The sequence below is a fragment of the Bos indicus x Bos taurus genome, chromosome 7 (assembly GCF_003369695.1).
Source record: "Bos indicus x Bos taurus breed Angus x Brahman F1 hybrid chromosome 7, Bos_hybrid_MaternalHap_v2.0, whole genome shotgun sequence".
Taxonomy (NCBI): Eukaryota; Metazoa; Chordata; class Mammalia; order Artiodactyla; family Bovidae; genus Bos; species Bos indicus x Bos taurus.
Window position 1 is genome coordinate 102,855,747 of NC_040082.1, and position 18,493 is coordinate 102,874,239.

Below are 18,493 nucleotides of genomic sequence, written 5' to 3' on the forward strand. Positions count from 1 at the left end.
TTCACTTAATGCCCACAGGAACTGCATCGGGCAGACGTTTGCCATGAACGAGATGAAGGTGGCGCTGGCGCTCACCCTACTGCGGTTCCGCATCCTGCCGGATGAGGAGGAGCCACGCAGGAAGCCAGAGCTGATCCTGCGCGCGGAGGGCGGACTTTGGCTGCAGGTGGAGCCACTGAACACAGGCCAGTAATGACCTACCACCTTCTATCCTGGGACCCACCCTGACCACAGACACTTCACTGCAGATTCCCAGGAATAAAATTGTGCTGTCAAGTCTGTCCCAGTCTCGTCGAGAGCCAGCAGGGGGCGCTTGGGCCCTGGGAGGACCCAGGCGGGTGGGCTGTGAACGTGGGAGGCAGGATGGAAGTTGAGGGAGGGGTCTTGAAGGCGGATATTGGTATGATACCTGGAGCTCCATCTTGGATCGTGATGACAAGACTACTCTTTAGCGAAGGGTGGAGCCGAGAGATAGATGCAATCAGGGTCAGATGACCCACTGATCCACCACTCTCCCACAGCAAAGGTCGCCAACCTAGTCTGCTATTTACTCGTTGATTTGTTTGGGGAAAATCATTTATTTTCTTTTATTACATAATAGTAGCCTCTTAATTGCGATGTTGTGGAGATTTGTAAGCGAGCATGTGTGAAATGACTGACGATATTTGGTAAGCATCAGTACTCAATAAGGGTTCATTTCCTCTCTTCTTTTTGCATCACTTTCTCAAATTTAAAATGTTTTAAAATCATAAAAGGTATATTTAAGATTTGAGACACGTGGAAATACTGCTGAAGAAAACTGTCATTAAAATATTCAGTAAATTCAAAGTCTCCATAGTTACATCTATTATGTAATTACAAGAGGCTCTGATGTTAAGCTGGTCTGAAGCTGCTACTGCTAAGTCACTTCAGTCGAGTCCAACTCTGTGGGGATGACCCCATAGACGGCAGCCCACCAGGCTCCCCCGTCCCTGGGATTCTCCAGGCAAGAACACTGGAGTGGGTTTCCATTTCCTTCTCCAATGCATGAAATCGAAAAGTGAAAGTGAAGTCTCTCAGTCGTGTCTGACCCTCAGCGAACCCATGGACTGCAGCCTTCCAGGCTCCTCCATCCATGGGATTTTTCCAGGCAAGAGTACTGGAGTGGGGTGCCATTGCCTTCTCCAGGTCTGAATCTAGGAACCAAAAAAATTTTTTTCCCCTCTAAGAGGTATGATCCAGGACTTCATTTTCACCTAAATGTTCTAGGAAATGGAGATCAAGAGGGTCCTCAATAATAAGAGGAGGTGGAGGGGGCAGGAGTGCGGCCATTTGATTCAGCACCTGGGACAGTGGCTGCCACAGACTTGCCCCACTGAGGCTGCAGGGGTTTCTGGGATAGAGTCCTACTCTCAGAGTCGTTCAGGGACCATACGACTTACTGGTGGCGAAGTAAGAAAGAAATCCTGTAACACGGAATGAGTAAATATTTAATATATTCTAAGCTGAAAATTGCATACGTTTTTCTTTGCCTTCAGAGTTCTTATTTAAAATGTTTTTCTCCCCCCCGAATGATACCTTGTTATTGAAGAAAATAAAAAATAAGAATTAAAAATTTTATCTATAATTCAAACAATTCCAAGTAATCACCATTTATATTCTCTCACATATACTGCCAAATTTAGTTTTATATGTAATAATTATACAAGTAAAATTTGATTTTACATCTAAGTGTATTACATTTACATGTAATAGCCTTTTAAAATGCTATTTTACTGACTAACAAGCACATGGAAATATGTTAAACATCATTAGTCATTAGGGAAACACAAGTCAGTGCTACAATAGGATACCACCTCACACCCAATAGAATGGTGAAAGTAAAAGCGTTAGTCACTCAGTCATGTCTGACTCTTTGTGACCTCATGGACTGTAACCTCTGTTCATGGAATTTCCCAGGCAAGAATACTGGAGTGGGTTGCCATAACCTTTCCCAGAGGATCTTCCTGGTCCAGGGATCGAACCAGGGTCTCATGCCTTGCAGGCAGATCCTTTACCATCTGAGCTACCAGAAAAGTCCTAATAGGATGGTAAGAATATAAAAAAATGGAGGACAAGTGTTGGTGAAGATGTGGGGTAATTGGAATCCTCATTCATTGTTGCTGAGAATGTAAAATGGCACAACCACTGTGGAAAACAGCGTGGTATTTCCTCAGTAAATTAAACCTACAATTATCACATGATTCAGCCATCTCATGCCTAGGTATGCACAAAGACTTGAAAATATGTGTTCAAACAAAAAACTTCTACATGACTCTCTGTAGTGGCACTATCCACAATTGCCAAAAGTTGGATATTTGGGGAACAACTCAAGTATCCATTAACAGATGAATGAATAAATAAAATGAGGTATATCCATAACAAGGAATATTATTGGGTCATAAAAAGGAATGAAGCACTGATACATGCTACAACATGAATGAACTTTGAAAACATTATGCTAAATGAAAGGAACTGGATACAAAATGTCATATATTGTATAATTCCATGTATACGAAATGTGAAGAATGGGTAAATCCATAGAGATAGATCCAGGAGCTGGAGGGTGGAGGAGAAAATGGAGAGTGACTGCTACTAGGTATAAAATTTCTTTTTTAGATGATGAAAATATCTTGGAACTAGTAGAAGTGTTGACTGCATAACATTGTGAATGTACTCGATGCATGGACTTGAACACTTTATAATGGTCACAACGGTAAATTTTATGCTATGTGAATTTTGCCACAAGAAAAAAATGCTATTTTACCATACATTTCTTTTGTTAATCTGGACTTTTCATATAATAATATATTGTGAACATCCTTCCACAACATACAGTCATCATCTTGGAGGTCTTTAGAATCTTTAAGTGTTAAGTGTTCAAGCCACTGTTTATTTTTGTAAGTGGCATTATGTTAGAAAATAATTTAGTTTGTCTCACTTTATAAGAATTCTCTTTATGCACCTTGATGACTTGAAATATCACTACCAATTACATATTGAGTTACTTTTAATCACAAAATTTTGAGTGTAGAAATTTTATTTTTTAGCAATAGATACACATACATTTATGTTGGTGTGGTTAAACACTTTTTATGCAACACATAGGGCTTCATAATGCTACAGACACTGATGTTTTTGGTCCTATTAACAGAGGTAGACCACTGGAAGGAAGAAGGTGATGACACTTCAGCTCCCCCAGGTAAACACTGATTTCATCCTCACACCAGTCTTATGGATTGGAGAAATTAACTCACTTGCTCAAGGTCACTCGATTGATGAGTGGTGGAGTGAGGGTAAATTTTATGAGCTTGGCTTCAGTGGTCATGCCTAACCTTCTAAGGAAGTGAAGTGATTTTTACTGGGTGTCTCAGCCCCAGTTGTGTCATATTACCTGGAGAACCTGTGCAGGCTTACAAGATGAGACTCTTTGATGAGTGGTGTCTAAAATTTTAAATTTAATATTTTTGACAGGGAATTCATTCACTCGTGTAGCAAATAAGATGTCAATGAAAAGTATTGGTCTCCCTATATCCTTTGTTGGATACCAGGCCAGAAGAGGGTGGGTCACTACTGGCTTGCGCTCAGTGGCTCTACACACAGCCAAAGCCCAGCCTCAGCAGGCAGGATCAGCTCCGGTTTCCTGAGTGACTCCTTGCCCAGCAGGATGCAGAAGCACAGCAGGGTGAGCGCCAGGACCACCCTCATCTCGGTCATGGCAAATGTCTGCCTGATGCAGTTCCTGTGGGTGAGAGTGGGGGCTCTGACTGCACTATCATTCTGGCCTCATTGCACCTGCAATCTGGCCTGCAACCCCCATCCATGATGGCAGAGGTAGAGGCTAATTGTGCCTGCGATCCCTCCGTGGGCTTGAATATGAACCTGGCCCCCGCTCCGGTCCTGAACTCAGACCAGCAAACAGGGAAATGGGGCTCTCAGCACACAACACACCCTCTTTGGGCCCACCACCATTCCCAGACTCTTACTCATTACGTCCAGGGGAGTGGAAGGGGGAGAGCCAGAACTCTATCTTTGTTTTCCCCACTCCTCTGCCCCACAGTTATGCCAGGAATCTAAGTCCCAGATCCTCCCCATGCCCCCAATCCCTACTTCAGATGCCCACTACCCTGACCTGGGCCCTGAAAAGAAGGGACCAAAGGCCAGAGGTGACCTCCCCTTGGTGTTTTCTGGCATGAAGCAGAAGGGGTCATAGACCTGGGGACAAGACAAGACAAACAGGGCTACTGTGTGGGATCTCCCAGGCTGTCCATTCTTAGAGAGGCAGACATGTGTATAATGGAGGGAAGTGATGTCTGCTATGCAAGTCAGAACTCTTTGCCCTTCCTTGCATCCCCCAAGGGGAGAGGGGGCAGCACCTCAGGGTCTGGCCATATAGATGGTTTATGGCGGGCCCTGAAAATATTGATGAAACAGATAACACCTGTGGAAGAAGAGGGGCCAGTTAGGACTAAGTCCAACCTGCTGATGAGCCCCTCTTTCTCACCAAGAACCTCTTCCCCTAGTCATTATGGGCACCTTTGGGGATGACCCGGCCATCTGGAAGCACAATGTCCTGGGTACAGCAGCAGGAGATGACCATGACTGGGGGATGCAGCTGCAGACTCCTTGATGCACATGGTCAGGAAGGGCAATTGGGTAAGGTCATCCCTAAGGAAACCATATGACATCCAGGGAGCAAAAACAGAGACCCTCAGACCCTCCAACTGCCCTATAAGATCCCCTCTGCCTATAACAAAATCACAGATGGATCAAATAGCTCCAAACTCATTATGCTGTATACATTAAATATGTGCAGCCTTTTCTTTGTGTATCACACTTTAAAAAAATTGTCCTTAAAAAGAAGGAAAAGTAGTGCCACAGAAGTACCAGACAAAAGTTACTCACATGTTTTTAGAAGCCTTTCTGAGGAAAACTACAAAAATCTAACAAAATATTTACAAAATTGTATAAAATCAAAACACTCTTTGTGGCAAGACTACAAAATCAGAAGGCAAATGCATAAGAAACAAAAGAAGCAGATTCAATATTTACTCTTTTTTGTTATGGCACTGGAGATACTAGCTAATGCAATTAGACAGGGGAAAAAGAGTAATGCCATTTGAAATACGGGGGAAAATGTGTCATTTTTTGCACATAGTGATGTTATACTTAGAAAAGAAGAGAAATCACTGGAAAACTTTCATAAACATTGAGGGTAAGATCCAGTAATGGGGCTGAATTCTTTTTTTTAAAAATTTCTTTCTTTTTGTGTGGTGATTTAAATAGATGATTCAGTTAATAGTTCAAAGTTGGAACAATGCAAAACATTACCCCTCTGGGCCAACAACACTCATTTCTCCTCACAGTTTGCCTAGTGTTATTTTTATGTATCTTCCTAGAGGCATTTTTTAAAAAACTTTTTATTTTGTATTGGGATATAGCTGTGAACAATGTTGTGATAGTTTCAGGTGTACAGCAAAGGGGCTCAGCCATACATATTCATGCATCAATTCTCCCCCACATTCCCCTCCCATCCAGGCTGCCACATAACACTGAGGAGAGTTCCATGTGCTATACAGTAGATCTTTGTGTATTGTCCATTTTAAATATGGTAGTGTGTACATGTTCATCTTAAACTCCCTAACTATCCTTCTCCCCCATCCTTCCCCCTGGCAACCATAAGTTCATCCTTTAAGTCTGTGAGTCTGTTTTTGTTTTGTAATTAAATTCACTTGTATAATTTCTTTTTAGATTCCACATATAAAGGATGTCATATATTTCTCCTTCTGTTTGACTTACTTCACTCAGTATGACAATTTCTAGGTCCATCCATGTTGCTGGAAATGGCATTTTTTTACTCTTTTTAATGGCTGAGTAATACTCCATTGTATATATCAAAGGTTTTGTTTCATTAAAAATTATATAGTAGCATAGTCTATACTATACCTACCGCTTTGTATTTATTTCATGTAATAGCATATCAATGTCTTATTGTACACCCGCTGGGATTTATGTCATGATACAGCCTTCTTACTGTGGAGCTGTAATATAACTTCCCATAGTTTCCTCTAGAGCCTTTCAGTTCAGTTCAGTTAAGTTCAGTCGCTCAGTCGTGTCCGACTCTCCATGACCCCATGAACTGCAGCACGCCAGGCCTTCCTGTCCATCACCAACTCTCAGAGTTCACCCAAACTCATGTCCATTGAGTCGGTGATGCCATCCAGCCATCTCATCCTCTGTCATCCCCTTCTCCTCCTGCCCCCAATCCCTCCCAGCATCAGGGTCTTTTCCAATGAGTCAACTCTTTGCATGACATGGCCATAGTATTGGAGTTTCAGCTTTAACATCAGTCCTTCCAATGAACATCCAGGACTGATCTCCTTTAGGATGGACTGGTTTGATCTCCTTGCAGTCCAAGGGACTCTCAAGAGTCTTCTCCAACACCACAGTTCAAAAGCATCAATTCTTCGGTGCTCTGCTTTCTTCACAGTCCAACTCTCACATCCATATATGACCACTGGAAAAACCATAGCCTTGACTAGACAGACCTTTGTTGGCAAACTAATATCTCTGCTTTTTAATATGCTATTTAGGTTGGTCATAACTTTCCTTCCAAGAAGTAAACGTCTTTTAATTTCATGGCTACAATCACCATCTGCAGTGATTTTGGAGCCCACCAAAATAGAGCCTTTAAGACTTCCTTATTATATATTTTAAATCTTTGATTTGTGTAGATGTTATTTTCTTGCCAGACATGAGAAGCAGGTTGAATTAACTTTTTTCCATGTAATTTCCCTGTTATTGCAAAAATTTATATTATTATGATTATCTTTATTTCTCCTATTGATATGGGACTCCATATTTAGCAGTTACTAAGATCACTGAGCAAGAAATTGATATCCATAAATTATTAATTTTTCTATTAGAAAAAAATAGAAAAGATGATGATATAACATACATGGATTAAATTTAACAAGAAATGTGAATGTCTGTATTCAAAGTGAACTTGTAAATGTCTCTCAATCCAGATAGACTATATTATTCACCATAGCAATAAGAGTACCTAAGGGTTTATTTAGCAAAAGCTGCCCAAGATCCCTATGCTAGAATTGTAGACTCTATTAAAAGACCAAGTATTATTTTACTATCCAGAATTGGATATCTGCTTCACACTCTGGGACAGTGTATTAACATTATGAAGTAATCTATGCTCCACAGGTCAATCATATATCAACCCCCTCCTTTCCCCCTTTATCTCTCTGTCTCTCTCCCTCTCTGCCTCCATCTCTTCATTTTGACCAGCTACCTTGTTGACTTTACCTCAAATGCATCCACCTCTCTACTGATCAACTTTCAGGGTCTGAGATGAGGCATTATTTTCCTCTACTAAGGCACTTTTTTTACCCTCTACTTTGTCTGTCTTACTCTAAACTGAAGCTCTGTCCATGTATACAGGGAGTTTCTTGACTGTAGCTCTGCCCATTTATACAGGGAACTTCTTGACTATTCCTCCATGATACTAGGAGATCCTGGAAGGCAAAGGCCGGGTCTAGGTTCTTCCTGAGTCTCCAGGACACAGAATGGCTGAGAAGAATTGGAGATGTCATAGAACTGAGAAGAGGGAAGAAGTGTGCTAGTGTTTGTTGAATGGGGACTGGATGGAGGAAGATGCAGGTATTCCTGGACAGGAACTCTTTAGTTCCTGAGAGTTCCATGTGAAACCTGGACTAAATAATATGAGGAATTAAGGAGAAGGATATGAAGAAACACTCAGGGAGTGGAGATGTTTGAAAACATGTAATTTTAGAGAGAAAAGTAAGAGAGTAGAGGGAAATTTCACTTACTGAATACGTGCTAAGTGCTATCATTTACCTTCACACATTGTCACTGATTATTTCAGAAATCCAGGTCTTTCTGTCTCAAAAGCCTGCAAACTTCCTCCTACTATACATGCTGTGTACCAGACCTTTTCTCTGGGTCTTCCCACTAAGAAATAATGACAAAGTCCACAAAAAGATTTTTTCTCTTCCCCAGCAAGAGAGCAGAGCCAGTGAGAGGGACTCAGAAAAATGCCATGAGGACTTGAATTCACCATTCAATCTCTTTAGGCTCACGGTCCTTCAGGAGCTCTTGCACCTCTTGCCAGCAATGCTCCTGATGTTCTGGGCACTTTGCAAGGTTGTACAGGATTCAGGAGAGGCCGCTGGCTATGGTGTCATGGCCTGAGGGGTAGCCAGACATGCTTGGGTCACTGGGCTACTTCAGCACCAGAAAGTGGACAGCACCCTAACAGAAAGGACCATGGGGAGGATGGAGAGGCATGGGGGATGGTTCAGGGTCTACACACCTAGTCCCTGCAATGGAGGAACCCATGCTCCCCTCTGTAGTCCCACACTAGGACCCTCACTCTCAAACATGAATGTGTCAGCTTCAGCTCAGATATCTTCATCTGACAGACCTTTCCAATCTTCATCCTGGACAGAAAGCAAGATCCCCAGATTCACACTAGCTCTGAGGGCCCCTAAGCCTAAACTGAGATAATCTCTGAAACTGCATTATCCATCTAGACCTCCCATGCACTCTATCACCAGAGGCCCCATCCAGAGATCTCCTTGACCTTCTTGCCTCTTATGTCATCCACGGTAAAGAGAATCAAAGATTCATAGAAATTTTCATGTTTATACATGATGCAACCTAGGTTACAGGATGATTAAATGACAACTTGTCACGGAAGCTAGAATTTAAACATTGTCCCAAAGCCATTTGCTCACAGGCTAGGATAGTAAATCCAGAGATTCTTTAGTCTCCTGAAGATAAGGGATGGATTAGAAACCTATAGAACCTATAAACTTTGCCTTCTCACTGATAAGGATTTGTTTAAGTTCCAGAACAACCTCTCTCCCTCCCTTCCTCCTCCTTATTCCTCTCTCTCCATCTCTCTCTCCCCTTTCTCTATTTCCTTTCCCCTCACTCCCTATAGTGAAAGTGAATGTGAAAGTCTCTCAGTCGTGTCCAACTCTTTGTGACCCCATGGACTATACAGTCCATGGAATTCTCTAGGCCAGAATACTGGAGTGGGTAGCCTTTCCCTTCTCCAGGGGAACTTCCAAACCCAGGGATCGAACCCAGGTCTCCCGCATTGGAGGCAGATTCTTTACACAAGGGAAGCCCCTCACTGGCTAGGGTGAAGGGAAAGGAGAAGAAGGGAAGAAGGAGAAGATATATCAGCTGTCCTATATAAGTTCCAAATTTCAAAATCCAGAGGTACCTGTTCTGTGATGCAACCATGGTTGTATGTACAGGTAAAAGCATCATGGTGCCCTCAAAGGAATTTGGGGATGGGGAACCAGAGCTACAACTCTACTCTGATTACTGTTTCTACTATGAGAAATACATATGCTGCTCTGATCCAGGCTTCCTTCTGTGTGTGTGTGTGTGTGTGTGTGTGTGTGTGTGTGTGTACACACACCCATATATGTGTATATATATGTATGCATGCATGCTCAGTCACACAGTCATGTTCAACTCTTTGTGACCCCATGCACTGTAGCCCACCAGGCTCCTCTGTCCATGGGATTATCCTGGCAAGAATACTGGAGTGGGTTGCCATTTCCTCCTCCAGGGGATCTTCCTGACCCAGGGATTGAACCCACACCTCCTGCAGCTCCTGCATTGCAGGTGGATTCTTTACCACTGAGCCATGTGGGAAGACCATGTATGCATGTATGTGTACATGTATATATACAGTCTGCCTCTGTGGTAGATAACTTACTAGCTTGGGAGTAGAGTAAAATCTCAGACCTTCACAGCTTCAGACTTAGCACTCCCCTGCAGACCAGTTTCACATGGTCATGTCTAAAACTTATCCATGACCCATTTCTCCCTTCCTCAAACACCTCCTTTGGCTCCCCAGTACCCTATGCATCCCATCCAAGATCTCTGATCAGTTCAAAGTTCATTCTACTTCTTGAACTCAGATCCCACAGCAGCCTACCTTGGTCATCAGGAGCACATCAGTGAAGTCCAAAGTCTTGGTCTTCACCTTGACCTTGAGGAAGTCATCAATACTCTCACTGAGGAGGGGCCAGCACTGCTCCTGGATGACCACATCTGTGCAGCCATGCACAAGGGCAAGTCCTGCAGAAGCACCGCCCATCTGGGGTGAGGAAGCCCAGGAAGTCCATGTGCAGGAAGATCTGACAGTGCAGTTTAGCCACAAGTGCACTGAGCTCCAAGAAGGCAGCAATATATTCACTGGGCTTCCTGAAGGATGAGAGCATGAAGGGAAGCCACCACTTAAGACACCAGAAGCCCAGAAGCTGGGGGCTAGCTACCTCCCTTCAGGAAGCTGAGGCTCCAGAAACAGATGGTTCACAGATACAGTGTGGGGATGAGCCAGGAGATGTAACTCTTCAGACTCTTCTCGACGCACATCCCATGTCCATGAGCTGACTCCATGCCCCAGGCACCTAGGGCACAGCTTAGACATCAGGCTTCTCTCCTTTCTTTCTTTCCTAGTATCTGTCTGCTTCTCCTTCCCCATACTGTCCACTCGGCTCAGACCTCATCCTCTCCCAGCTGGTCAATGAGGATAATGCCTTCCCTAGTCTCCTTACATCCAGTTGTCAACATCATCCAGTGTCTACATTGTGGTCAGTCTTCTCTCCAGTTAGATGTCCAAGCTCAGCTTTGACCTCAACCCTCATCTACTCATACATCTTCCACAGCTCCTAGGAAACCTCAGATTAGTTCATATCTTCTGTCTGGCTTCAGAATGTCCTTAAGACATTCCTTCCACCCCATACCCAAATTGTCCCCTTACTGTTGCACATACTTTGCTCATTCTAACCTCCTAGCATTTATTAAACAGTTCTGCCTACCTGTAAGGGTTGCTGTTTCTCTTTCCCTTTTTCCTGTCTTTCAATGTCCAGTTTGACCCATCTCCTCCAGGAAGGCCTTTCTGATTGTCCACCTCAGTCTCGCTCATTTACTCCTTTGGGTCTAGGGCTCATCTTCCCAGGCCCTGGGCCGAGCATTCACTCCTGGTAATTACTGTCGAAACTGAAGACCCCTTTCTGCAGACTGTCCAGGGTCATGAGGCTGATGTGTTCAAACATGTCCAGACGGGTGTGGCCGTTTTTAATCAGGTGCTGTCACTTGGGCTGGACAGAGAAGGGGATATGGCTGAGGTTGGAAACTGCCTCCTCTCTAACCCCAAACACCAAGACGCACTCCCCAGACCCTGCCTCCTGGTCCTAGGCACCAATCTTCACAGATGACCAGGCTTGAGTGGGAGTGGAAATTGTTACATTAAGCCATGAAGTCCCCAGCCTGGGAGTCAGGAGACCTGCTATTAATATAACTTTGGTTCCTCCCACTACATTTTGTGCACTGTTGGTCAGCTTACTGCATAAAGTAACTGCACAGCAAATGTCAGATCTCATCATCTTCATTGTTAGAAATTGTTGAGGGAAAGGTGCCCTATGTTGAGAGAGGTAGTCCTCCATGGTTCCTGTGTACCTTTGTACTTTCTTGCTTCATATGCCAAAAAAACCCCCAAAAAACTCTGATATTCTTTCAGTTCAGTTCAGTTCAGTCCCTCAGTCATGTCCAACTCTTTGTGACCCCATGAATCGCAGCACACCAGGCCTCCCTGTCCATCACCAACTCCCGGAGTTCACTCAGACTCATGTCCATCGAGTCAGTGATGCCAGCCAGCCATCTCATCCTCTGTCATCCCCTTCTCCTCCTGCCCCCAATCCCTCCCAGCATCAGAGTCTTTTCCAATGAGTCAACTCTTCACATGAGGTGGCCAAAGTACTGGAGTTTCAGCTTTAGCATCAGTCCTTTCAAAGAAATCCCAGGGCTGATCTTCTTCAGAATGGACTGGTTGGATCTCCTTGCAGTCCAAGGGACTCTCAAGAGTCTTCTCCAACACCACAGTTCAAAAGCATCAATTCTTCGGCGCTCAGCTTTCTTCACAGTCCAACTCTCACATCCATACATGACCACAGGAAAAACCATAGCCTTGACTAGACAGACCTTTGTTGGCAAAGTAATGTCTCTGCTTTTCAATATGCTATCTAGGTTGGTCATTACTTTTATTCCAAGGAGTAAGCGTCTTTTAATTTCATTACCTGGGCCATTTTTCAGAGTTGTGTTTTTAGCAAACAACCTTGAGGAGTGAGGTAATGTCTCCTCCTCGACAGGTATTGGGGCAGTTGCTTCTAATTGCTATAAAAGTCACAGAATATCTTAACCTACCCCCCCCCCCCCAACCATAATACAATAGCAGGCATATACGTCAGCATACTACATGAGCAGGCATATATCAAAGCCCACCTGTGTCACCCTCATGAGATTTAGTGACTTGGAAGAAGAATGCAAACCAACAAGAAGCTCATGTTGTTGCCTTCTGAGGGTAATAAATTGCTCTTTGTCTCTCACCCAGGAGTTTCACGTCTCCTGGAAGAATCCATGAAACAGTAATAAGCTCTCTTGTCAGCTTGCAGGTATGGAAAAAATCCCAGACACTTCCCAAAAGCCTGACCTCCAGTTCTTCATTCCCACATATATATGTAAACCCTTTGCAGTGTAATTTTTCAGTAACTTCTCTTAGGAGGTGGGGGCCTCTTTCACTATCCTTTGATTCTGAGCTGGTTCTGGACCTGTTTTGGCCAATAGACTGGTGAAAATGATGAAGTGGTCATCCCAAATCTAGACCCCAAGGAGAATTGCAGCTTCCTTTCAGTCTATTGGAACCTTGCTTCTGCCCATGTGAACAAGCCTGAGATGCCTTGTAAAGGGAGAGAATCACATGAAAGGACATCCAGTTGTTTCAGCTGAGGTCATCCAAGATCCACCTGCAGTCAGCCAAGCCACAAAGATGAGAGAGGACTGACCTCAGATCAGTAAGTCTTCCTATCTGACCTCCAGTGGACCACCTGATCACCCCAGCTGATCACAGATACATGAGTGGCCCCATCCGTGTCCAGAAGAACCAGCCTGCTGCTGCTGCTGCTAAGTTACTTCAGTTGTGTCTGACTCTGTGCGACCCCATAAGACGGCAGCCCACCAGGTTCCCCCATCCCTGGGATCCTCCAGGCAAGAGTACTGGAGTGGGTTGCCATTGCCTTCTCCAGAAGAACCAGCCCACTGACTCACAAACTTGTCAATACTAAGCACTTATTGTTTCCAAGTGATTTGTTACTCTGGAATAATGACTACATGATATTCATCATTATCATCAGCCATGTCTCAAGATTTCAAGCCTTCTGTGAGGGAAACATAGAAACTAACACCTTCTGAGCACCTACTGTGTGCCAGGAACATTACTCCATTATATCATCTTGGCCACCCAAAAATGAGGGATCACATAATCCTCATTTTTCAATTGTGGAAACCAAGGCTCAGAAAGAAAGAGCCATGGCCCTAAAGCCACCCACAAGAGTCAGATTCCAGACAAGACATTGTTGAGTCCCTGTTATCCCCAAGACTCCAGCTGGAACCCTGGGTTCAAGAGACTCACGCGCATGATGTCTGTGCTCTTGGTGAAAATCTTCATATAGGGCTTCAGGATGTTGAAGTGGAAGGCGGGTGTCAGCATGTGACAGTACCTGCTGCACTTGTCACCAGCACTCGGCAGGAGCCCATCCCCTAGCAGAGACAGCCAAGGGAGTGGGCAAAGGAGGACCTTCTCCTGGGTCCCCAGGGTCATCCCCAAACCCCTTCACCCACAATTACTCATCCAGCCAGGGCTTCAGAGTGTTGTAGAAAAGCATGTCCTTTGGTGTGATGGCAGCTGACATGAATGAAGACAATCAAGGGCCAGAGAGAAGGGGAGGGGAGGGAATTTTGGTGCAGGTTGGAGACTCCCAGCCAGGAATCTGCATTCCCCCTCCAAGCCCAGCATGGCAGGAATGGGGTTAAGAGCACAGGAAGCTAGAAGGAAGGGTAAAGGGAGGAGGGAGGACCAGACCAGGTTGCAAGACAGAATAAAGCAAAGGCAGAGCCCACAGATACCACCTATGAGCTTAGACACACCCCAACATGACACAATATGCCCCAACATGACTGGACATGGCTCCTAGATTGTCCTACATATTTGGCAGGAGTTTGGGTGAAAAGATTTTTAACCATATATATGGTGGTTATAGGACTCTAGACATTTCAAAACTCAGAACTGTACACCAAATAGAGCAAACTTTACTTTTTGTAAATTTTGTAAATTACATACAATTTTAAGAGAAGCATATATATTATTTACATAAATATACTGTGAAATGATGGGCTTCCAGGTGGCTCAGTGGGTAAAGAATCTGCTCACCAATGCAGGAGACTTGAGTTCAACCCCTGGGTTGGGAAGATGCCCAGGAAGAGGAAATGGCAACCCATTCTTGCCCGGAAAATCCCAGGGACAGAGGAGCCTGGTGGCTACAGTCCTTGGGGTTGGAAAGAATCGGACATGACTAAAGCGACTGAGCATGCATGCACACACTATGAAATGATATGTAAAAAGTATAGATGAAAAAACTGGGAAAAGAACATCATATGGAAGACCAATATATTTCACTGAGCATCTTATTTTCTACACAAGTGAATGAATTCCTTGTCAATAATATTGCATTAAAAATGTTAGGCACCACCCAGCAAAGAGTCTCATCTGATAAGCCTACAGGTGTTCTCCAGGTGACCTGATGCATGTGGAGCTGAGACACACCTTGAAAATCACTTCCTTGGGAGGTGAGGCATGACATTTGAAGCCAAGCTGACTGAACTTACCCTTCACTTACAAGGCCACCCATCAACTGAATGACCTTGAGCTAATGATTTAATCTCTCCAATCCATAAGATTGATGTGAGGTGAAATTGGTGTTTATCTGGGGGAGTTGAAGTGTCATTGCCTCCTGCCTTCCAGTGGTCTATTTCTTTAATAGGACCCAAAACATCAATGTCTGTGGAGTCACCAAGCCTGTCATGCTGTATGAAAAGTGCTTAAATACATCCACATCTTACATGAATATATGTGCAAAATGCTATAGAAATAAAATTTCTACACCAAAAGCTATGTGATTAAGAGTAACTCAATTTACAATTGGTAATGATATGTCAAGCCATCAAAGTGCATAAAGAGAATTCATAAAAAGATCAAAAATAAAGAATGGCTTGAATATTTAACATTTAAAGATTTTTTAAATTTTTTATTTTATTTTTTAACTTTACAATATTGTATTGGTTTTGCCTGACTATATATTGTGGAAAGATGTTCATGATATATTAGTGTATGAAAAATCCAGATTACAAGAAAAATGGAAGATAAAATAACATTTTTGGTTGAGGTAAACATACATAAAATTCATACATTCACAAAATTCATAATATTCAGTTCAGTTTAGTTCAGTTCAGTCACTCAGTCATGTTCGACTCTTTGCGACTCCATGAATCGCAGCACACCAGGCCTCCCTGTCCATCACCAACTCCCGGAGTTCACTCAGACTCATGTCCATCAAGTCAGTGATGCCAGCCAGCCATCTCATCCTGTGTCATCCATTCTCCTCCTGCCCCAAATCCCTCCCAGCATCAGGGTCTTTTCCGATGAGTCACCTCTTCACATGAGGTGGCCAAAGTATTGGAGCTTCAGCTTCAGCATCAGTCCTTTCAATGAACACCCAGGGCTGATCTCCTTTAGGATGGACTGGTTGGATCTCCTTGCAGTCCAAGGGACCCTCAAGAGTCTTCTCCAACACCACAGTTCAAAGGGATCAATTCTTCAGTGCTCAGCTTTCTTCACAGTCCAACTCTCACATCCATACATGACCACTTGAAAAACCATAGCCACGATTAGATGGACCTTTGTTGGCAAAGTAATATCTCTGCTTTTCAATATGCTATCTAGGTTGGCCATAACTTTCCTTCCAAGGATTAAGCATCTTTTAATTTCATGGCTACAGTCACCATCTTCAGTGATTTTGGAGCCCCCCAAAATGAAGTCTGACACTGCTTCCCCATCTATTTGTCATGAAGTGATGGGACCAGAGGCCATGATCTTAGTTTTCTGAATGTTGAGATTTAAACCAACTTTTTCACTCTCCTCTTTGACTTTCATCAAGAGGCTTTTTAGTTCCTCTTCACTTTCTGCTATAAGGGTGGTGTCATCTGCATATCTGAGGTTATTGATATTTCTCCCATCAATCTTGATTCCAGCTTGTGCTTCTTCCAGCCCAGCATTTCTCATGATGTCCTCTGCATATAAGTTAAATAAGCAGGGTGACAATATACAGCCTTGACATACTCCTTTTCCTATTTGGAACCAGTCTGTTGTTCCGTGTCCGGTTCTAACTGTTGCTTCCTGACCTGCATATAGGTTTCCCAAGAGGCAGGTCAGGTGGTCTGGTATTCCCATCTCTTTCAGAATTGTCCACAGTTTATTGTGATCCACACAGTCAAAGGCTTTGGCATAGTCAATAAAGCAGAAATAGATGTTTTTATGGAACTCTCTTGCTTTTTCCTTGATCTAGCAGATGTTGGCAATTGGATCTCTGGTTCCTCTGCCTTTTCTAAAACCAGCTTGAACATCAGGAAGTTCACGGTTCACGTATTGCTGAAGCCTGGCTTGGAGAATTTTGAGCATTTCTTTACTAGTGTGTGAGATGAGTGCAACTGTGTGGTAGTTTGAGCATTCTATGGCATTGCCTTTCTTTGGGATTGGAATGAAAACTGACCTTTTCCAGTCCTGTGGCCACTGCTGAGTTTTCCAAATTTGCTGGCATATTGAGTGCAGCACTTTCACAGCATCATTTTTCAGGATTTGAAGTAGCTCCACTGGAATTCCATCACCTCCGTAGCTTTGTTGGTAGTGATGCTTTCTAAGGCCCACTTGACTTCACATTCCAGGATGTCTGGCTCTAGGTGAGTGATCACACCATCATGATTATCTGGGTCATAAAGATCTTTTTTGTACAATTCTTCTGTGTATTCATAACATTAAAAGTGTTCAAATCCATGCCTCTAGTACATTCACAGTGTTGTGCAACCACCACCTCTCCTTTATCTAGTTCCAAGGTATTTTTGTCATCTGAAAATGAGACCTGTACCCATTAGCAGTCACTCTCTGTTTCCTCCTCCAACTCCTAGATCTATCTCTATGGATTTACCTATTCTGTACATTTCATATAAATGGAATCACATAATATGTGATCTTTTGTGTCCGACTCCTTTCACTTCGCCTGTTTTCAAAGTTTATTCACGTTGTAGTGTTTCATTCCTTTTTTAAAAACATTTTTTTGGGCCATGGCATGTGGCTTAGTTTCCCAACCAGGGATCAATCTCACACACCCTGCATTGGAAGCACGGAGTCTTAACCACTGGGCTGCCAAGGAAGTCTCTGCTTCATTTCTTTTTATGACTCAATAATATTTCTTGTTATGGATATACCTCATTTTATTTATTCATTTTTCTTTTAATGGAAATTTGAATTGCTTCCCAAAGTTGAACTTTCAGCAACTGTGGATGGTGCCACTGTGAAGAGTTGTGTACAACATTTTGTTTAAACACCTGTTTTCAACTCTTTGAGGGTACATTCCTAGGTGTAGGATGGCAGGGTCAATTGGTAATTCTAGGTTTAATTTGAGGTCTTCCATGTAGCTTAGTCAGTAAAGAGTATGCCTGCAATGCAGGAGACCTGAGTTCAATCCCTGGGTCAGAAAGATCCCCTGGAGAAGGAAATTGCAACCCATTCCAGTATTCTTGCCTGGAGAATTCCATGGACAGAAGACTTTGGTGAGATACAGTCCATGGGGTCACAAAGAGTTGGACAAGAGGTTTAATTTACTGAGGAAAAACACCAGACAATTTTTCACAGTTACTGCATCATTTTACATTCTCAACAGCAATGTATGAGGATTCCAACGACCACATTCTCACCAACACTTGTTATTTTCCATTGTTTTATTTTCTTGTCATCCTAGTGAGTGTGACCTGATATCACATTGTTGCATTGATTTGCACTTCCCTAACAATTAATGATGTTGGGTATATTTTCATGTGCTTCTTAGTGCTGTGCCATGCTCAGTTGCTTCAGTCATATCTGACTTTTTGAGACCCTCAGGGACTTAATCTGCCAGGCTCCTCCGTCCATGGGATTTTTCATGCAAGAATACTAGAGTGGGTTCCTACGCCCGCCTCCAGGGATCACACCTGTGTCTCCTGCATTGGCAGGTGGATTCTTTACTGCTGAGCCACTGAAGAAGCCCTCTTAGTCAGTAAAATAGCATTATTAAGAAGAAGTTTAAAAAAGAAGGAGATTATATGTAAATGTAATACATTTAGATACAAGGTAAAATTTTTACTGATATAAGGATTACATGTGCTGCAGTCCATGGGGTCACAAAGAGTTGGACACAACTGGACAACTGAACAGCAACAACAAGGATTACCTAGAATTTTAAATTTAGCAGATTATGTGAGATAATATGAA

At 43.3% G+C, this 18,493-nt stretch overlaps 1 protein-coding gene and 1 pseudogene across 1 annotated transcript in view; one reads left to right on the forward strand and one right to left on the reverse strand.

Moving 5' to 3' along the window:
• LOC113896072 (cytochrome P450 4F6-like) overlaps window positions 1-828 on the forward strand; it is a 32,017-nt gene extending 31,189 nt beyond the window's left edge. The window contains exon 13 of the mRNA XM_027548068.1: window positions 19-828. Within this exon, the coding sequence (XP_027403869.1) occupies window positions 19-193 (175 nt within the window). The 3' untranslated portion in view covers window positions 194-828. The remainder of the gene's footprint in view (window positions 1-18) is intronic.
• A 1,221-nt stretch (window positions 829-2,049) lies between these two features.
• Window positions 2,050-11,161, reverse strand: LOC113896073 (annotated as a pseudogene).
• Between the last annotated feature and the right edge of the window lie 7,332 nt (window positions 11,162-18,493).